A 22,161-nucleotide genomic window follows, 5' to 3' on the forward strand; every position below is an offset into this window, starting at 1 on the left:
CATTGGCACAACTATCATAATTTAACCCAGTCCTACATGATAGCATTGGCACAACTATCATAATTTAACCCAGTCCTACATGATAGCATTGGCACAGCTATCATAATTTAACCCAGTCCTACATGATAGCATTGGCACAACTATCATAATTTAACCCAGTCCTACATGATAGCATTGGCACAACTATCATAATTTAACCCAGTCCTACATGATAGCATTGGCATGCTGTTGTGTCTTTCGTCTTATCCTGGTTAGGGGTCACCACAGCGGAACTCTGGTCTGCTACTGTTTAGAAGTGGATTTTTACATCTGAGTTACCAGCCCTGATGCACAACCTTCAACGAAGGCATGCCCATTCATGCATGCCTCCACACAGAAGACACGCTAGCTGAGAATCGAACGCGACAACATCTTGCTGTGAGGTGACAATGCTACTGCAGCACCACTAGCATCGGCATAACTATCATAATTTAACCCCGTCCTACATGATAGCATCGGCATAACTATCATAATTTAACCCCATCCTACATTATAGCATCAGCATAACTATCATAATTTAACCCAGTCCTACATGAATATCATAATTTAACCCAGTCCTACATGATAGCATCGGCATAACTATCATAATTTAACCCAGTCCTACAAAATTCTCACATTTTGTTGATTTTTTTTTCTGATTGTCAGTCTTTAGTGCAAAAGATGAATGCTGTGATTTGTTTAACCAAAGTTTGCTGAATTGTGAGAGATGGATATGCATTTTTTGGAGGGGTGCCCTTATCTTCACTGTAGAGCAACTTTTGAGTTATTATACGTAATTTTGGCAGTGGAGATCAGGTGGGGGGCATACGTCTCAACCTCAGAACAAGACGTCTGGACAAAGCCACCTATAATGGGTGGACAAAGGATCACAAATATTGATAACATTGCTCTTACAAACTTAGAAATGTTATAGGCTAACAGGTTTTACATTAGTATGAATTTTCTGAAGACTATGAAGTCTGAAAACTCAAATGCCTCCCATTATTTTCAGAGTTCAATCCTTAATGATTTGCTAGAAAACCACAATTTTAAGAGAAACAGGCCAAAAATATGAGGCAAAAATCTGGACATTTTGTGAAAATCTGGACAGTTGCAAGGTATGTTGGGGGGTGGGGCTTGTTTTCCTGCAAAGAGTTTTTCCTGTTTTGTTTTACTCTTCCATTTCAAGTGCCTCTCTAATGTTCTTTGACTGAAGGATATAAAATACCTGAGCAAGCAATGGTAGCCCCTTCCAAGATGTCTGCAGCCACTTTTTCATTAATGAAGATATGAAGCCACCTATCAGATGACAGCCATAATAGGCATTATTTTTGCAACTGCTTGATAAATACAGCCTTGAGCCTTATTTATCCATTTCTTTGGTAACTGTTTAAATGAACTGATTTTAGAAAACCTTTCAACAACAATCTGAACCAAAAGTCAGGCACAGCATATAATATTAAAAGACAGTTAATACAAAATTCATGTCAAGACGTACCTAAAAAAAAAAAACAAAAAAAAACTTATAAAATGGTTCATGACACAGAATATAAAAATATGGCAAAAATATTCATTAAATCAAAGTGCTTAAGATTACAACAGAGATGACAACCAAGTAGGGTTATTAATTTAATCAAGCTGGATGATGCATGTATACATGATTAGTAGAAAAACATTACAATACCACGGAAAGAATTATGCAATGAAATGAAATCATCTTGGCTTTATGCACGAGATGGTTGACAGCACACAGTAGTGAGGACAGAAATGATAAGGGTAGAAAAGTGTCCTTGAAGACATGAATGAGTAAAATGTAGGGAGCAGAGGAAAAGTGTGTTAGGTTGATGCAAAACACTGATGACAGATTAAATTATATGAAATAGTATTAATATCTCGATTTAAATTTCTTCCTAAGATGCAAGATAAGACAGACAGAAAGAGTACAGAAGAACAAGTAAAAATAATGTATAATCTGCCAGAAGACCACATCAGACTGGAAGGTTTTTGACAAAAGGAAGTTACAGAAATCATGCATGAATATTAATATACAAGGAAAATGGTCCTGATGAACCAGTTTATGCAACCTGTGAACCACTTGGGAATCATAGAAAATAAAAGTCCACGCTTGTGATAATTACTGAATTGAGGGCCATTTGTGTTACTAAGACATGACGAGGCTGGCTTTGTAACCTGAGAACACAAAGACTAGGTTACTAGAAGGAAGAGAAATAGGTTCTGCATCTGGGTTAAAAAAAAGTGGAAAACAGAAAAGGAGGCAAGATAAGTACCAACATAAATGATACAGTTTCTCTAAGAAACAGCAAGTACTATGTAAGCTTTAGGAAATAAAGAATTTGTACAAAGGGCCAGAAATGTGTAGAACTAAGATGTGCACTTTATATTCGATTATAAGAAGTAAGGAAAGATCAGTTTGTGTGGCAATACATATCACTATGCACATATCTTCATAGTAAATGTAATTATACAGTACTAAATTACTTTGTCTTAGAGATAAGTTGATATATAACAAACTTTTAATGATGCAACAGCAAGGCAGAAAAAAAAAGAATGGCACAGATTTTAATCAGGTCAGACTGCGTTCAAATTCCTTACTCCCTCCCAGATTTTGAAAGATTAGTTTACTTTTATTTACATTTAAATAAAGTTGTAACAGCCTGTGCCACATTTGTAAGACTTTGTATGGACACTGAATAATATTGTTAAATATGATTTAAATATATACCTGCTTAATGAAGTAATGCTGTGAAGCAGACTCAATAACAGATCATATAAAGCAAGAACATTTTGTATAAAGACATTTTAACAATGGAATAAAATACAGTAAGACATGAGGGAATGCACTTGGAAGGATGAAGTGCAAAGAAGTTATGTAATCTTAATATAGCCCATCAAGATACACTGACAGGTCTTTTGAGAATATATTTTTAGAAATGGGAAATTAGAGAAGTAAATTGGATCATTAATTTTTAACAAAACCCTATCTTCCAGCTAGCTTTTGCTATCTATTAGCAGCATAAACCTAAGTTTAACCAACCCCCCCCCCCCAATGGGGAAATCCTATAAGCATCAAATGGAACTTTCAATTGCCATTTCAGTGTCATGAAAATCCCACCCCAAAATGAATAATATTATATTACTAATAATGTCAATGCCTGTGGCTAAGAAAAATAATAAAATGTAATCAGTTTCTCATAAAAATGATCTGTTAAATTATATTTAGAAAGAGTGTGCACCTAAATATATGCAATATCACAAGTAGTAAATTAAGTTATGATATACAGATTTCATTTAGTAAAGATGTCAAAAGCATTTAAGCATTATCCTATCAACATTTATTCTTAGGCAGTCAAGTAGGTTTTTAAATGGATACATTAAAACAATCAAACTGGTTACTGTTACATAATTTATGTAGCCAGTCTCTAAGATTGCCTTACTATGTTACAAAATATGTGGGTTCACAGTAAATTAACACTAAATTCTGGCAAAATATCCAATATCTTGTGACCTACATATGATAATAAATAATTTATCTTTACTTATTTAGATTTCACAGGTTTGTAGAAGGTACCAGATAAAGGTAACATCAGAAGGCCTACATCAAATCATATGTGGCAACTTTAACTCAATATGCCATATTAAAATTTCAACCATTATACCACGAAAGCAGGTTATACTTGTTAACTAGAATACCAGTACACATTTGAGACACTTGTGCCACTTTAATGAAAATGTAACACGCGGCCATAAGGTTAGCCTTCTTAACAGTGCAGCTTTGGTACTCTTTACCTACTTCACATTGCATGTCCTTCCCACCCTTCCCACAGTCGAGTGGCGTTTGAATGACATGAGTGAATGGGCGTGCCTTCATTGAAGGTCGGGCATTGAGCTGGCACCTCGGCACCATAAAAATATACTACCAGTCATTAGTGGACCGGAGTTCCGCTGTGGCAACCCCTAACCGGGAAAAGCCGAAAGAAGACCTATATTTCACATTCATGATGCTTTCCTTAGCTTTTCTGCTCTCATTTTTTCTCTGGACAAAGGATGTTTAGCCTGAATTTGTCGTCAGGCCATCTGCACTCTGTAACGTGAGCCACAGTTGCAAGGAACTATCAAATCCAGTGATATGTAGCTTTGATAGGTATACCATAGATTTCCAAACTTCACAGTAGGTAGTGCCATGCCTATCGTATTGGCATGTGCACATGTGCAAATGTAAAGGTTTCCTCCAGCAGGCCCATAAGTAAGCCAAATGTAAGACAGCCTGTATTAAGAACTAGAGCAAGAAGCATTCAAGCATGACACCTGTTAAATGATTGCCAAATGTTACCTGTTGCAGTACTTGCAACATTTAAAACTAAAGCTTGTTATCGCATGATCAGATTTAAACACACATAGATACATAATGTTTAATGATCAACATAACTCCATCAGGTCTATTTTAGTCTACTGAAATATATCAAGAAGCATCACACTGGACTTCTATTTTTGCAGGGGAGACAGGCTCCCCTGCACCATAATTCACTGCCACCTCTATATATACTAAGTCTGCAGTAACATAGCAATGGAAAAAACCTTCTTAGCACCACTGTTGCACAGCAAAACAAAGCAATACTTCAATATACCTGGCAGTCAATCAAAATACATCAATGGTTTTGGAGTCCGTGAACAAGTACTTGACAAAAACAAGTGGTATTTATGAAAAATGATCAGATTCTTTTAATCCCATTGGATAGAATTTCATTCTGCGGACAGCTCACATTATGAACATCAATGATATTTACAAACAAGAATAATCTAAAGAAACATTAAATATGGTTTTGTGTTGGCAGTGCCATATCTCTCAACTGTGCAGAGTTTCTTAGAATCTCCAGATTTTGGTCTCATATTTTTCGTCCATTTTTCATAAAATTGTGTTTTTCTGACAAATTAATGGCAAATCATTAAAGATAGAAAATAATGATAGACAACTGAGTTTCAGACTTTGTATCATTCAGAAAATTCATGCTAATGTAAAACCAGTTATTCTATCAACTTTCTAGGTTTGTAAGAACATTCATTAAGAATTGCCCCCATTTTTGGCGTCCTTGTCCCACTTTTATTGTTCTAAATTGAGAGGTATGCTTGGCACATTTATGTGGTACAGTATTGTGTGTTTGAGCGCGTGCATGTGTATATGTGCGCGCGAGTGAACGTGCAGTAGTACATATAAATGGATATTCAACAAACGTGCCTAGGAACATATAACGAATAGATCGCAATGCTAGAATTAAAAAAACGTATGAGATCTGTGCAGATCACATATCCAGAACTGTTACTCTCATGCAAATCTTGACAGCATAAGGAATAGACATAAACCGCCATTGCACATAAAACAAAGCAGTAACTTACATTTTGAAAATCAAATAGGCAGGAAGGACTGCAGGTATGAACCTAAGAGGAACAGCTGTCAGTCTGTCTCTTCCTTGAGAAGGCTGGCTATGTTCATCGTGAATGACAGTGTTCGAAATGTATTATTTTTTTCAGACAATATAACTAGTTTCTCAAAATACAGGAGCACAACAAATGCATGCATTTTGTAATTTAAAGATCAGGGGATTAAACCAGGTATTCAGTTATACAGTCCAAGATGAATGAATGGACGTGTTGTGCTGATTTCTTTTAATACTTGGAAACGTTCGTAGTATAGGATGCTTATACTCTACCACTTTAAAATTGATGAAATCTAATAGTGAGCTGAAATCTGCACATCTGCATGTTCGCTTTCCAGCTGTTATGCTTGGTGCAAGGCAGGCTACTATCAAGCTGCATTTACCCAGCTAACCAAACAAGCTAGAGCTTAAGTAGGTTCTATAAAGAAGCCACTGCCAAATGGCATCCAAATAAGCTTAAATGCATCTGAGTTTAGTGCGACTATTAATTGTTACTTAAACACGACTTTGTTTAAAATTCATTTTTAAGGATTCTTCTCATGCAGTGCTTAATCACTTCATTTAAAACACATTTTCTATGGTTCCTGTCACAATGACAGCTGATTGTTGGGTAGTTATAAATCTGCATGCATTACTCTAGCTTGCAATGAGGAAAAGGCTCACTTAAAATTCATTACTGGATAAACCACTTAAACTACTGCAAAGTGTATACAGAGATGCGAAAACCTAACCTCTTTCTCACATTCTCTATACCACCAAAAGCCACAGACAGGTGGACACTTCCACGCCCCCCACCACCACGCGCTCTCGCAAGTAACGAAGAGGTTCAAGATTCTAAGATCTGGCGGTAGTGCAGCCAGCACAGCCTGTGCCAAGTGTCTTGTTGCAATAACGTGTAAAAATACAGAAGACAAGGAAAAGGGAAGTATATACGTAGTTTATGGTCCCCCCTCCCCCCGCAGGCTTTCCCATTCAAAGCAGATAAAACTGATGCAACCTGACAATAGACAGGGATGAAAAGCAGGATTGCAATGGATTTAAGTGCTGCCAGCATCCCCAGGTTACCGTCAAAGATCATAAAGAGAAAGGGCTATAGAATGAGAGCTTACAGGGACTAGTTTCGTTTTTCGCTTAGAGCTGATCAGACCATTAAGGGAAGAAAAAAGTGATTTGTCAAGAATTTCTGTTAAAAGCATGGTCACGAGAATTGTTTCTCAAGATCAGTTTAACGGAAGTGGGTGGCACTTTCCCTAATATATCCGTATTGCATATAATCGCATATCGCCTTTACATTGCATCCATTCGTTCTGTAAATGCTAAACATCACTTTCAGGGGTTTATTCTCTCCTGTTCAACGATTCGCTCCATCAAGCTGCAGAAAACGGTCTAGAAAAGTGCGTCCTTATGCATTTAAGTTTTCATTTACAGACAGTAGGTCAGAGTACTAAAGGGAATTTTCGGCAACAATACTGCAACAAGCAATATTATGAAAACCAAATAACTTTGCAAAATAAACCAAACGCCATCCATCCATCTTGCCATGTTCATATGTGTCCTCTCGTAGACAAATACAATAAATTTGCAAATGAACTAAGTAGAGACTCACCTATCCATATTAGCCGATGTTCTTATATAAGAATGTGAGGAAATACGGGAGAAGTTGAGGAATGTTTATTTGCCAAAAAGGCTGACTTGAGCTAGCTTCTCCTGTGTGAGAGAGCCTCAATAAAGGATCCCTGTGTATTTTGCAAGATCACTATCTGGAAAAGGCGGCAATCCAAATGCTGTGCAAATGCGAAAAGCAAGGTTCCCAAGCAATTTCCAACAAATACAGCACTGAGGGAGAGCTCAGTAGACAAGAAAGCAGGAGTAGCCAGTGTTGTCCTTAGTCAAGCTCTGGTTATGATGTACCCTGTAGTGTCCATCTGCTTTGGGGGGCGGCTACCTGCCTTTACTTTCCCAGCAGCGTACACTTTCTATGCTTTCCTGCCTCACCAACAGTCAGGGCAGGTGCCGCGGGGTTTTAGATAAACTCACTAGATCTGCACGGTGCGTCCTTCTCTATTTTAGGCAGTAAACTGACATCATAATTGGCTAGCAGCTCTCCTATGTCGCCACACCTCCTCCTGCTTTTCTGAGAAAAGCTTTATTAACCAAGCGGGTCTATAGGAATGGCAGGAATTCTAGTTGTTTGCTCGGTGTAATAAAATGAAAAGGAAACTACTCAGATATTTTCCTTTTTTATGTCCATATAAATATTGTGTCAGCCAATTGTACCTGACTACCTGTGCAAACATCCACACGCAGATACTGTAGTTCTGTTGAGGGTTTTAGGTACAATTAATAAATAGGATTTCGAAGGGCACGTTATACCTTTACATTTAGGACATTTTGTGCGTCTTTAACAGCGTCTGGCGTTGCAAAATGAATGGTTTTGTATCAGACATAGTGGCAAAAAAGCCGGCAATGCATCCCCAGTCTAGTTTTCTTGGACAACGTTGTTAATAAAGCTGATCGCTTGTTATGACATTCCCCATTTGTAGCTTCTCAATTGAGAGGTAACGTGTTAACTGCTATACCGCTGTTAAATACGTCTTTGTATAAAGAATCACACATCTAAGCCCCTTGGCTCAAGAATCGGGGATAAAACATCAGTACCATTGAAGATCAGTGACGTATTTTAAATATTATTCTTCTATTCTTGGAAAGTTGCTAAAATAACTTGTTTTGCTATAACACGCATTTTCTAAAGCCCTATGAAGTCGAAAATTCAAGTATCTTTATTATTTAATGATCAATTCTCAACACCTTGCCAGAAAACAGAATAGATGAAACATATGAAGCAAAGTCAGGAACATTCTGCAAAGCAGGGGCATCCCAAAGCGATATTAGCGATGCCCAGCACGTGTTAAAGAGGATCTGTAAATGCACAGGGATCCTTTATCGAGGCTCTCTCACACACGAGAAGCTAGCCCAAGTCAGCCTTTTTGGCAAATAAACATTCCTCACATTATGCATGTAGTCTGTGGGAATGGATCAGGGCTACTGCCTGAAGTCTTGCCTTTTACCCTACCTCTCACATAGTAGAGCAAGATATTGCAATTACTGTGAAGGGCTTATCAGACTGCTAGTTTATAGAGAAAGAAATAACTGAAGCTTTTCTCCCCGGGTCTTCGCCGAAAATGGGTACCTCACGACTCAGTCGGACTTTCCCGGTAAATAAATAAACATCAAAACAAATCAATAAACTGCACTCTGAACAAAGTGTAGAAAGCAGCCACTTATAACACATGTAAGGTAAAGACATGCTGCCACTGCTTTTCTCGGTGCCATATACATCTATAGTGTAGCTGTTGCTCCCTTATAACACGTTTATAGAAGAATAAACCACGAATATAGGTATTCAGATTACAGTTTCAAATCAATAATACTTTCCTTCCATATAATATTCCTCATTCTGTATCTTTTCTGGCTCCCAATATTGCTGTGTGGTGCTTCTCCGAGAAACTTGGTTCTGCATAGCTCTTAGTCCCCCACAACCATATTCCAGCCTACCCTTACCACACCCCACCCCTATCCCCAGTCTTTTCCGTCTTTCTGTAAATTGCTGATGCCCAAAATGAGAAGTTTTTTTTTTAATTTAGAGACTGGCATTAACTTTCAATTTTCTTGGGAAAATTAATCGAATATTGAGGAGAAAGACAACTGAGCAAATATACTGGCTATTGCTAGAACCACCTAAAATCACCACACTTCTGCTCTGTAAGAAAAAAAAATGACCATTATATAGTTCTTCCCATATGGCAGGAAGAAACAAAGTATTACACACAGCAAAGAAATCAGCAATAAGCTAAACCTAAATTCCCCCTCCTATCTTGAAATCTAAAGCCTCCTCCCTATTTCCCTTTCCTCTTACTAGTTATGTGACCAGACACTGATGCCACCTGGCTGTTGTGACAGCTGGGTTCCTGAGCTCACATGAGTTCAAGCAGGTGGGCAGATGGGGAAACAGCCACTCAACGTCCCCATGTGAGTTCCTAGATTTTGAGCAGCTGGGACTCAAGCGGTTAAAGCAGAACCACCATAAAGGCATGTATAGGGAAGCATTTCTTCTCTATTATTTAAGAATGTTTCAGATGAAGAAATTAAGAGCAAAGTATGGCAGATTTCATCTGAAAGACCAGGAAAAAGGATTATCTTTTTCTCTGAAACACAAACAATCATATGCAACCACCCTAAACAAATCACTGACCTATGCAAGAAAAAGTAAAAGCAAACACAGTGGTTATAATGCCATCCAAGGTGGGTGTACCTTCCAGCTGTGGAGAAGCAGTGACCACAGTGTCATGACTCTCAACAACCCTGGTGGCTGTTAGCTCCCTGTAATGCCAGCCCTGTTGGTTATTATTACTTAATTTAGCACTATCCCGATTTAAATGTTGAAAGTAAAATAAGCAAATTCAAAGAAACTAAGGATTTATTGCTTTTGGAGATATTTCTTGTGATTATTAACCCAACCTGGTATACATACTATTTGTTAAAAGCTGTGATTTATCAGAAACCAAATTCTTTCCATGGCTTCAGAACAAACCATTGGCCTTGATGCATATAATGTAGCAGAGGGTTAACAGAGACCTCTGAGACTTTAAATGAATAATTTCATTCTCTAAAGTATACATTTTCTGACAAACTGAATTTTTTTAATGACTCATCCTCTGACCATTTAGTAACAAAAATGGAGATTACACATTAATGCTACAAGTGAAAATTTGCAGTTATTGATGTGGACAAATTGTCGTGATTCCCATCACATATTTACTGTTTCTTTAAAACAAAGAAATAATTTATGAACAGTAAAAGAACTGAGGATGTTTCAGTGATATGTATACGCTAACATAAGTAACACCCCTTTTGTGATAATTTATATTACATGAATTTATGCATTTCTTCAGTGGAAGTTCAAGGTACCTGTAATAGTGTCTCAGGCAGTAATACATGGACAACTGCAGTTCTTGGTTATAAAAGGTCAATGAAAGGAAAATACAGTGTTATCCCATAATTCTTAGCAAAAGCTTGAATGATAGTTAATGCAATGGCTTATGATGGACAGTTCAGGAAGATGGATGCTTGGTATGATCTGGGCTTCCATCTGTCTGGAGTCACAGGCATTTCATGGACTGTAGAACAGTGTAGTCATAGATATGATGACTGGGGTGCCTAAGCAGCAGAGCAGTGGGCAGCAATGGTGCAAATAGCACCCCTAAGATGTATAATAAGGGTTTTTATTTCTTTACTGCAATGGATGCCTTTCTGCTATTTGCATAACGATTACTCAGGCAGTTACGCTGTGTACCTTTTTGACTCTGAATGAACAAAGACTTGATATAATGTTATGCTATAGGAGTCTGGAAGTAGTGTCAGCAAGGCAGGGTGTTTAGGCATGATATCTGACTGGCAGGTGACAATGTTCAATAGTTGTTCCACTTTTGGCAGCTTTCTCATTGTGTCTCTACTATGGACGTCCCTCTGATATGGAATAAGATGAAGCCCAAACAGCTTCTCCAGAGCATACACTACTGTAAATGGAGGGGGATTGATAAGAAAGAGTGAAGGTTCCTCTCTAATGGACTAACCAGTACACCGTCTTGTGGCCCAGCTGCAGCTGTAACAGCTTGTTCAGACTGCAATGGAGTATCAGGTCATGGAATGATCTAGCCATAATGAGTTGCTGCTGTAGCAGATGACATATTCTGTGAAGTGGCATGTCTTGGTCATTGGGCTAGCACATGGACACCAGTTTCCTATCATTAGCTACTCAGTGGCATTGGCTGCTGCTGCTTCTTACAAGGTTGCCATCTAGTCTGCTTTGGCAGCTTCCCAAGCTTGCATCCTACATTGACCTCTGCCTTTGGTGACCCACTCCTTACTGTGTCAAGCCTCAGTCCTCATGAGTGGTAACAACCCTCCCTATCACCATTCATCCACTCTCTGGATGCACGTGTCCATCTCTTTACATCACATTCATGTCTGTCAACAATCATCCCTCATTGTCTGTACTCTTTTACGCTTCTGTATTTATCCTTACAAGCTATTCTATACCCTCTTTTTCTGACCAGTTCCCCCTTACATACAGTACTCTCATCTCTTCTCTTTTGATATGTGAAAAAGCTGAATCTATTCCCCAAGTGTACCCTACCTTTCCATCCTCTCAACTTGTAATGTTTTATATGTTCTCCTTGTGTTTTCTTCTACTTGGTGTCTAGCCCCTTTTCTACTATCCTATGCACCACTTTTACAGAGTTTTGCTATTCATAACTCTGGTAATATGCTTTCAGCCACTCACAATGCTTAGACTGAAAACATACTTTATATTACTCACATGTCACCAAGCACTACCATTGCTAGACACGTTTGCTCGCAAGTTGACAGCGTCCTAAATTCCTATGTATCATTACATATTATCACACAAGACTTCTGGTAGCAGGTGCACTACTGGTGAATACCTTTGATTCCAACAGCAAGTATACTCTGCCTTGAACAGTAATTAAATTTAGCTTCAGCTTTATTTAGGTGCTTTAAAACAAAGCCACTTCAAGAATTACAGGAAGTGGAGCAAAAGAATCTTTCAGGATAGTATGAGCTGCCATGTGCTCTCCTAGTGGTTCAGCAATTCAACCAATTATGTATTAGCCTTTGGTGAATGACCGCCAGGTCCTCAGAGTAGAGGCATTCACCATTTCATTCTGTAAGAAACAGAGGTTGGAGGTCATCACTATAAAAATGATATGATCGGCCTCTCTCTTTTTAAGCAGAGTTCCCAAGGGAAGCATGATCACCATGAACAAAGGGACCAAGATTGTAAACCATGACATGCCACTCTGCAGAGAGAATGACAGTGAGTTGCTCAAACCCGGAACAACCCTCTGGATATGGCCTGACATTAAGAGATGAAAGTCAGTAGACTTTGCTGGATCTGCCATGGTATGGTCTTAAATGCTGAATCAGGATACTGTGGTTCATGGTGCTGAAGGCTGCTGAGAAATCCATCAGAAAAGAGATAGAATAACACTGGCAGTCTTTTGCAATTAGGACATAGTTCGCTACTGTAATAAGGGCAGTATCACTGCAGCCTGGACTGACTGGATTCTATGAAGCAATTTACTGTGAGCTGATTTGCATGCTGCTCAAACCTTCTTAACCTTACAAGACAAGAAAATAAAACTACTTATGGAGCAATAGTTATCAAAACAGTATCAAGAGATTGTTTCTTGAAGCTAGGCATGACTAATGTCTCCTTCAAGGCAGCTAGAAACATCCCATTACTGAAAAAAGACATCAAGATCCTGAAAAAAGTGGTCCAAGCACATCAAGGCTGGCCTGAACTAGCCTGGAATGGTAAGGATCCAACAGACATGATGTAGGGTGCATGCTTGAGGTTGCAATAAGGAATTTATCACAATTAGGAATATAAACACCATTCAAGATGAATTAGAAATCCTGCCCATGGCTAGTACATTGCCCATGGAGACAGAATGTGGAAAGGAGGACCTAAGAGCACCAATCCTGTCAATGGAAATGAAGCAACCTGTTCACAGTGATTAGCAGAAAGTGCCTGATAACTATTGAGGGCGGCCAGGCCAATAAGACTGTCTACCATTTGAAACAGCATGCCTAGTTAGTTTGCCATTGCAGACATTTCCTTAGATAGATAAGCAGTTTCTTTTTTTCTGGGAGATCTCAGCCTGCTTTGCAGTAGAATGATCTTCCAGGTCAAGTTTATCACTCCAGAGGCCTACAGACTGCTGCCAGCATTCCAATCTTTGGCCTTCTCCATGGAGTATGGAGTGCTTTTGATCAAACAAAGGCTCATGCACTTTCAGTGAGACAGGCAATACATGACTAAGGCTAAGAATATCAAGCACTAAGGCTATCAAAATTACAATCATTGATCAAAACATCTAGAGAAATGGCACCATCCTCCATTAGGGACTAAAACAGCACAGAAAAAAAGATGAAAATAATATGTTTAATAGAATAAACCTTCTACTCATGATTGGGGATACTAAGCTGGCTTCATGGCATAGATGGATAAAGCCCTGACTACAATACAGGTGAACTGAGTTTAGTGTCATTGGTGATGGTTGTTCCTGTCACCATACCTCTCAATGGTCCAGAATTTTGCAGAATGTCCAGATTTTTCCCTCATTTTGGTCTGTTCCTCACAAAATTTGTGCTATTCTGGCAAATCATTGGGATGATCTGAGGACTGAAGTTACTTAATAATAATATACATTTGAGTTTCAGACTTCAAATCCATCAGAAAATACATGTTAACACAAGCCCCGTTATTCTAGCAACTTTCTAAGTTTATAAGAGCAATATTTAAAATCTTTCCATATTTTTAGGCCTTTGTCCCCACCCCCATTTTGACAGGCTTTGTCTAGATTTCTAGCACTAAGAGGTTGAGAAGTATGGCTGCCACAGGAAGGTGGAAGTTAGGGACTGCTGCTGGCTAACCACTTGGGTGACATCTAGTGGGAGAGTTAAGTATTACACCTGTGGAGTATATGCCTAAGAAGCAGATGCTGCTATGTGCAGACACGCAGGCTGAGGGTTTTCTGTGCATGGAGGGATACTCTAATCACAAGGCAGCACACAAACCACTAAAAGGGATACCCTGCAGGACCAGCAAGCTGGCTCATTCCGTACCACAAGACTTTTGCTGCTAAGGGAATAAATAGGCCATTATGGATTTCTGGGTAATAATACATGGTCCACATTGGTCTTGCCTAGCCTGGGAATGTCTAGCTTCCACCCTTCAAGGAATGAACTGAACCAGCTATTTGGTGTAGATCGATGATCCATGTGGCAAGGTCCTGCAAGCATAAAATAAAAAAAGTGTGTGTGTGTGTGTGTGTGTGTGTGTGTGTGTGTGTGTGTGTGTGTGTGTGAAGGGGGAGTACTATGGTACACCAATTCGGGTCAAAGTGGATTGGGGAGTGATTGGGCCAGGAGACAGGTTCCACCACATATTCAATATTTTCGCATTCAGTAGTAAGACCAAGTCCAGGAAATGTCCAACTCTATGTGTGGAAGAGGTACAAGGCCTGAGTAAACCCAAAGCTTTTTATTATCCAACTGAATTCTTTAGCAAGAGCCATGGAGTCATCACTGACCCAGATATTAAAATCATCAGGGACACACATCACTGATGTTGTAATACAGGAAAAAATCAGATAAGTCTTGTAGGAATGTCCTCACATACCTGGATGAATGGCAGGTGAGCTTCTGTAACAAGGACAAATTCAAAGGATTCACTCTTTCTAGTAGCACCCTGGGCCAATTGCAGCTTAGAGTTGCAATAAATAGCAATTCCTGCCCCCTTTGGATCATGCCTAGCACAGGGCATTGAATTATGAAGGTGCTGCTAGTAGCTAAGTAAGGATTGAATATGTCATCAGGCTAGGTCACTGTAATAAAAGGAAGGTTAATGTACAAATCTGATATGGTTATCCTATGAATTGTTGCTTGTTTTTTTGGCTGACATTTTTGTGAATTTTATATTACGGTGAGTTTTACTACAATGTATTGTACTGTGCATGCCGATGGTGTGCTTCTTGAGTTTTTCCCCCTCTCTTCTTCACTGTGATATGACTGTGGCATTGGTATATGTAATTTAAGGCTCCCTATTACGCTGCTGCAGACACATTTTGTCGAATGCGTCTTTGTCAAACTGAAAAGCATGAAAAGGCAAAATAGCAAAGTGGCTTTTCAGCGAATTCTTTCCCTGGGAAAATATTAGTTTGGCTGCTTTTGCTACTTTGCCTTTTTGGCACTGTAGTGCAATCTCAAAGTTGGTATATTTAAGTTGGAATATTTAAGTAGGAGAGTGTGGGAGGTGAAGCCCCCCACATTATGTAATGTTTTACAGTTTTTTTGGTTTATTTTTTGTTTCGGAACCGAGGTTTCAACGTTGTAAGCTTTCGCTTACATGGGGTCGATTATGTGTCATTCGGTCTTCTGAACGTGCAATATCATAATATAGACCTGTAATTTAAGGGGGGGGGGGGTCTCCCAAATTTGAGGTGCAGGGGACTTGGTCCCCACTTTTGTTTTTTTTTTTTTTTTTGAGTTCACCATTTTTAACATTCAATTTTCAATAGATGATGAGATGAGAAAATAGTTCTGCAATGACACATAGGTAAACTATCAGAGAGAATGCCAGACTTGCTGCAAATAGACCTTGATTTGGAGTGAAGTGTGAGCCTGTAGGAGGAAGTCTACCAGTTGCCTACCATTCTTCTGTCTGTGTATGCATTTATCCATGTGCACTGGTTAATCCCAGCACTCCAGAAACATGCAGGTGACATGAAATTCATCTCTATTCCCTGAAGGCAAATGTGCAGTGTGTGTGTGTGTGTGTGTGTGTGTGTGTGTGTGTGTGTGTGTGTGTGTGTGTGTGTGTGTGTGTGTGTGTGTGTGTGTGTGCACTTATGGGTGTGCATGGGTGCAAGTGCACACACAATTAAGCTGGATGCATACATATCTCTTCTTAGTAGCAGTAAAAATACAGTTAATAAGTAATTATGTTTCAAAAGTAAGGCATAAAATACATCACAGAACATTAAGTTGCTTAAAGCCTCTAGGAGTCTGGTGGCCCAGGCCCCCACACCCCAGACTGTATAAATGGATATTGACATATTTAGTGGGGGCCTCTACCTCAACACTACCCATTTTAAAACAAGCCCTTTTCAGATGTGTCTATAGTAGGTTACATGGGAAGCAGTGTATTAAATGATCGTTAGAGAATGGGAGAACTGATCAGTAGCACCCTGATTGGAGAACGAATGTTTTCCAGCAGGGTATTATTGTCCAATTAATGCCCACTGAAAAACAAGTCTGCTGCTTTATGGCAACATATCAATTTACCGTAGAGCTTTGATAGAATAAAACTAATAGCCACCTTTATTTTAGGCTCATTAAGCAGTGCTTCTGCTGTTTAGTTAGTTTAAAAAATAAAATAAAATAAAAAAGCGTGTGTGTGTGTGTGTGTGTGTGTGTGTGTGTGTGTGTGTGTGTGTGTGTGTGTTTTTATATCTGTGTGTGAGTGTTCATGCATGTATGAGAGTAAGAAATCGATTGCATATTATTTTACACTTACTAATCAGCACTTTTACTGTTTAGCGAGTGTAAAAAACAAATGAAACAGGAAAAGTGTGTGTGTGTGTGTGTGTGTGTGTGTGTGTGTGTGTGTGTGTGTGTGTGTGTGTGTGTGTGTGAAAGAGAGAGTGAGAGTGTGCCTCATTATTGATTTTTTCATCCTGAAGAGGAATTGTTAGTTAAAGAGATTAATGAAATGTTTTCTGTACTGCATGACTCCTTCCAATGGAATATATATGCAGAACGAATTGATGAACTACTCTGTACCATATCTCATACCGGGGTATAAGCTAAAGAAATTGCAGAGAGATTATATGGATTTTCAAAAAGGCCATGTATTTTCATGACCAAAGGATAAGCCAGTGAGCATCCATGGAGGAAATAGTGAGGGTGCCATTTACCCAACAGCGAATGCGTCACATCAGGGAGGGAGTTCCCAACCTGTAGGGTGTGATATGGTGAATGAGCGTGTGCAGGAGAGTGAAACTAGTAATATGCTAATACAGAGAGTGATACGAATGGATGAGGAACTAAATCTGAGTATGACTAACATCTCCCAGGATTTTATTAATAAAGAGGTTGCTGATTTAAATGTCGCCAATTTTTTGGTATCAAGGGATCGGAAAGTGTAACAGCTCCAGCTGTGAAGCCTACTGTGTGTGCAGGGCTGAGTACTGACCTTTTGTCTGAGACTGTAGAGCTCGTAGAAGGTTCTAAATCTAAAGAGAGTGTTTTCTTAGAAGCAGCATTACCTATACGGCAGAAGAAACAAAAAGGGTGCTGCTCACACAGCAGATAGCGCAGACCCGGGATGGAGCCAGATACCTCAATGAAAAGGAAGAAAGCAGACACAAGAAAATGGTAACAGGTGACTTGAATTTTAATCTCTCAACTTATATTTTGACTGATTAACAGGCTGCAGTGTTGAACAAAGGCCTTTCATTTGTGCCTGCAGTCAGAACAAATTTAACTGTTTTTCTGGACCTTATACTGTTTGCAAGAAATGCAATGCTTAAAGTAATTTTTCCGGAAAAATGAAGTGTATGATATTTTTAAAGAAAACAAGTGTCTTTACCCCTGATTCTCCACCTTCTCTAGAGGCTTTTGTTAATTTATGCGAGAAGGACTTGAGGGAATGTTTTTTAAATGAGTGCAATGGAAGCATTTTTTATAATCTGACACCCAAAGAAATTGCAGCACTTAATGAATTAACAAAAGCGCAACAACTTATTGTCAGGCCAGCTGACAAAGGTTGTGGGATAGTGTTGTTAGATAAGAATATGTATATTGAGAAAATGTTTGATAGGTTGAATGATGAGGCTGTATACATGAAGTTACAAAGGTTTCAAATTACAGGGGTTATAGACGGGTATAATTTTTATCTGTATGATTTATTAATGATGAATCAGATTGATTATGGTTTATACAGCTATTTTTCGGTTGATCATCTGAGGATACCCATCATTTAGGGTTTGCCAAAAATCCACAAAAACTGTATTAACCCTCCTTATCGACCTATAGTTTCAGGCAGAGGTTGGTTAACTGAACCAATTTCCATATATGTAGAGAAACAACTCAGGTTGATTTTGGAATCTATTATTAGTGTTCTGAAAGACTCTAAGCAATTTTTGCAAGACATATACCAGTGGTCTGAGTCAAAAGATTTTAATAATGTTATCTTTGTGACCCTGCATGTTAATTCAGTTTTTACGGTCATTCTCAATGATGTAGGGATAGAAAGTGTTAGGATATTTTTGATAACAAACAGTACGTTCTCTAACTCAAAGATGGGGTTGATTTGTGCACTATTAGAACTAATATTAGAGAACAATACCTTCATCTTTGAAACAAACTATTTCCTACAGAAACTAGGAGTTGCAATGGGCACGGCTTCTGACAATTTGTATACCAACACAGTCCTAGCCTATTGGGAGTCACAATCAGTATTCACTGACTCTCATTTTGTAGAACATATAAGGTTCTACAGACACTTTGTGGATGATGTTTTTTTCATTTGGCATGGCCAGTATGAACAGTTGGCTCAATTTATTGACTATCTACAGAATACCACTTCTTTTCTTAGATTCAGTACGCATTATTCAATGGAGAATATTGATTTTCTAGATACTAGTGTGAGTAAGGAAGGTCTGGACACTATCGACCAGTATGTATAGGAAACCATGTAGGAAAAACAACATCCTGCATAACACTAGTATGCATTCCAGACATATCCCCAGAAATGTGGTTAAAAATCAGGTTCTCAGGGCTATGTAATTGCATACAGATCCAGATACTCAAAATAAAGCACTTTGTGTATTGAACTACTAGAACAGGGATATAAAATAGGTGACAGGGTGAGCAACTGAACAAGTGAGTTGTAACAGAGTTAAAACCTACTTCTCTAACAGACCAACAAGTGAAACAGGGAATATGCACGCTAGAGAGGAAAATGGCCTAAGCAGAGTAGTTTTGACTTACTCTAGTGATCTCAATAGAGTGTGCGATATAGTTAAGCAAAACTGCCCAATACTCCTGGCCAATGATAGCATTAGTATAGTGGTTGGGGAGGCACCATGCTTTCCATTTAAGAACAATAAAACTATGAAGCAAAGACTACGCTATAAACGTACTAACTATGATAGGGCACACTCTTGAGTGCAGAGGTACGTATGCCTGCAGATCATGTAAGGCTTACAAATACATCTGGTCAGTTACCTCAGTAGCACATCCCAGGACCCAAGAAAATTTAGAGTTTCGATTTTATGCAGACTGTACAGACAGGAACCTTGTGCATTGGGTGCAGCAATATGCTTTATATTGGAAAGGCAAACCATACGCTGAAGGAAAGAATACTGGAACATATAAATGATATACGTAATAGGAAGGACACAAATGCATTAGCTCAACATGTTTTAGAAGTAGGCAACACCCACCATTTTAAATTCTTAGTTTTACAGAAAGTCAGTAAAGATATTAGCGAAGGTGATATTATTAATGAAACAGAATATCTAGCATTGAGATGGATTTTAGATTTTAAGGCAAGTGCTTATCCTGGCCTTAATAATGCTGTCTCTTTAAAGCCAGCCCTTAAAAAGAGGGGCTTGCATCATTAAATAATGTCATGTGTTTGTGTGTTTGTGCTCTCTTACTTGATTGGTGGAAGTGTTTTATTTAAATGATTTGGAGTGATTGTTGTTTTATGGTCTGATGAAGCAGAAGTGCTGCAAAAGCGCTTACCATTTTTTAAATACTTTTATTGTTTTGTGTTATTAAAGTGTATATATATATATATATATATATATATATATATATATATATATATATATATCCTTCTCAGCCTGGTGGACATCTTTTTATTTATTATTATGAGTGAGAGTGATCCCTGGCAACAACAGCATCAGTTAACAAATTTGTTTACCTCTTGACTATACCTCTCAATCTCATAGCACAAGAAATCTGGACAGAGACACAAATAACGGGGTAACAAAAGACCAAAAATAGGGACAGATTTTAAATATTGCTCTTATAAACGTAATTGCTAGAATAACAGAGTTTCCATTAGTGTGCATATTCTGAAGCAGAGGTGTAGGTGTGTGTGTGTGTGTGTGTGTGTGTGTGTGTGTGTGTGTGTGTGTGTGTGTGTGTGTGTGAGTGCGATGACTACTGGCAGCAGTAACAGTAAAGAGGTTTGCACACCTGTGCACCTTTCAGCTGAAGAAATCTGGATAAAGCCTAAAATAAAGGGAGAACAAAGGCTGTAAAACAGAAACAGATTTTAATTATTGCTCTTATAAAATTACAAAGTTGCTTAAGTAAAGAATTTGTGTTAGCATGAATTTTATGAAGGAAATAAAAGTCTGAAACTCAAATGTAAGTCATTATTTAATAACTTCAGTCTCCAACGACTACCAATGAACCAAACAATTTAGGAGTAAGGGACCAAAAAATAAAGTAAATACCTGTTTATTTTTTTAAACTGTTATATTTTGGATGTAAAATGCTTCCACCAACACCATTAACATATAATACAGCAAGTCTGAAACATTAGGCAGAGGAACTATTTTACATTAAAAATATATTAAAAAAATTAGTAATGAAAAAAAATTACAAAGACCCCATTCTCTAAGAGCAATAATGCCCACCAGGGTGTGTGTTAATGTATAATTAATGCCCTTCCAGGGGTGTACACATGAACACACACACACACACACACACACACACACACACACACACACACACACACACACACACACACATTTGGGTTTTATTGCTTGCTTATTTCTGTATCATAATCAAACCTTAGAGGTGTGCACAGAAGGTCCTTATAGCTTGTGTTTCAGCTGGGGACACCATGGCTATTGTTTCTTTTATATGTCTCATAGACTTCAGAGATGTATAAAGATGAGTACTATAGCTATTGTAGAGACAATGTACTGTTTAGAAACAACAATGTGGCCATACATTTCTGTAATCTTTTTTTCACTTTCCTTACAGTCATACATCAGGCATGTATACAGATGGCTGCCTTTGACGGGTAGAAGTGAGGAGTGATGAAGCATTTTCTGCATATGTATGACTGCTTTCACCCCCATCTAACATCAGAGGGATGCACAGGCTGTGATTGCCTTTTTTGGGGTGGGGGTGGGGATTAGTGAGGCAGGCAGGCTTTGTGTATCCTCACAATTGTCCTGTTAGTTTTTTATGTGAATGTGAAAAAGCACAACATCTGAGGAACCTAATGCACTGGTTCTCTTCATAATAGGATGTGGCTGAGTCGTGGTTATTAGCTGCTGTTCCGCCACATTCATCAGTGAAAGTGTTGACTTGGATGTTGAGTGTATCTTTGTGCATTAAAAAGGTCATTATCAGACAACAACAGATCAAAGATCTTTCAAATAACTTGCAGGAATTAACCACGTCCTCCTGTTCTTGATGGGTGTTAGTGTATAAGAGAGTTAAACAGTTTAACATTACTAGTCTTGTTTTATCTTTAAGCCTTTAACATAAAATGTTGATAACAATGTTGTCTGTGTTAATGATGTTCTAAAAACATTTAGTTGTAATATCATTAAGATGTTTGCATTTTTCTTCCTGGCAATGCTACATATATTAGTAATTCATGTATTAAACACGTTTATCTGTATGTATACAGTTAATTAAATTTAATGTTGTTTAAACTTTCTATTCTATGTAAATAATTTATATGAGGAGTTAATTGTTTGCAAATTTATACATATTTTAAGTAAAACATTTTTACTCATTAAAAGTTATAACCTCAAAGTAGAATATTGTTTTGGAAGAGTAATGCTGAAAATCACAGATCAGTAAAACAATGTATATCATAGCAACAGCAAAAATAAACCACAAGGTACTGTGAGAATGCCATAATTTATGCCAGTTAGCAGCTGGTTGTATGTTTAAGGGAATAGATTCCAAAAATGCAGAAGTTATAATGCTCCTTTACACTTTTGTGGTGAGAAGCTAGCTGAACTGCTGATTTCAGTTTTGGTCCCTATGTAAGGATATCGAC

General features: G+C 38.3%; 1 protein-coding gene across 4 annotated transcripts in view; it reads right to left on the reverse strand.

Moving 5' to 3' along the window:
- SLC1A2 (solute carrier family 1 member 2) overlaps positions 1–7,582 on the reverse strand; it is a 472,492-nt gene extending 464,910 nt beyond the window's left edge. For all 4 annotated transcript variants that reach the window (XM_044082654.1, XM_044082653.1, XM_044082650.1 and 1 more), the window contains exon 1: positions 7,078–7,582. In XM_044082654.1, coding sequence (XP_043938589.1) covers positions 7,078–7,085 — 8 coding nt within the window. In that variant the 5' untranslated portion in view covers positions 7,086–7,582. The remainder of the gene's footprint in view (positions 1–7,077) is intronic.
- Positions 7,583–22,161: the final 14,579 nt, after the last annotated feature.

This window comes from Protopterus annectens, chromosome 9.part0 (assembly GCF_019279795.1).
Source record: "Protopterus annectens isolate FY-2018-M chromosome 9.part0, PAN1.0, whole genome shotgun sequence".
NCBI classification, from domain to species: domain Eukaryota; kingdom Metazoa; phylum Chordata; order Ceratodontiformes; family Protopteridae; genus Protopterus; species Protopterus annectens.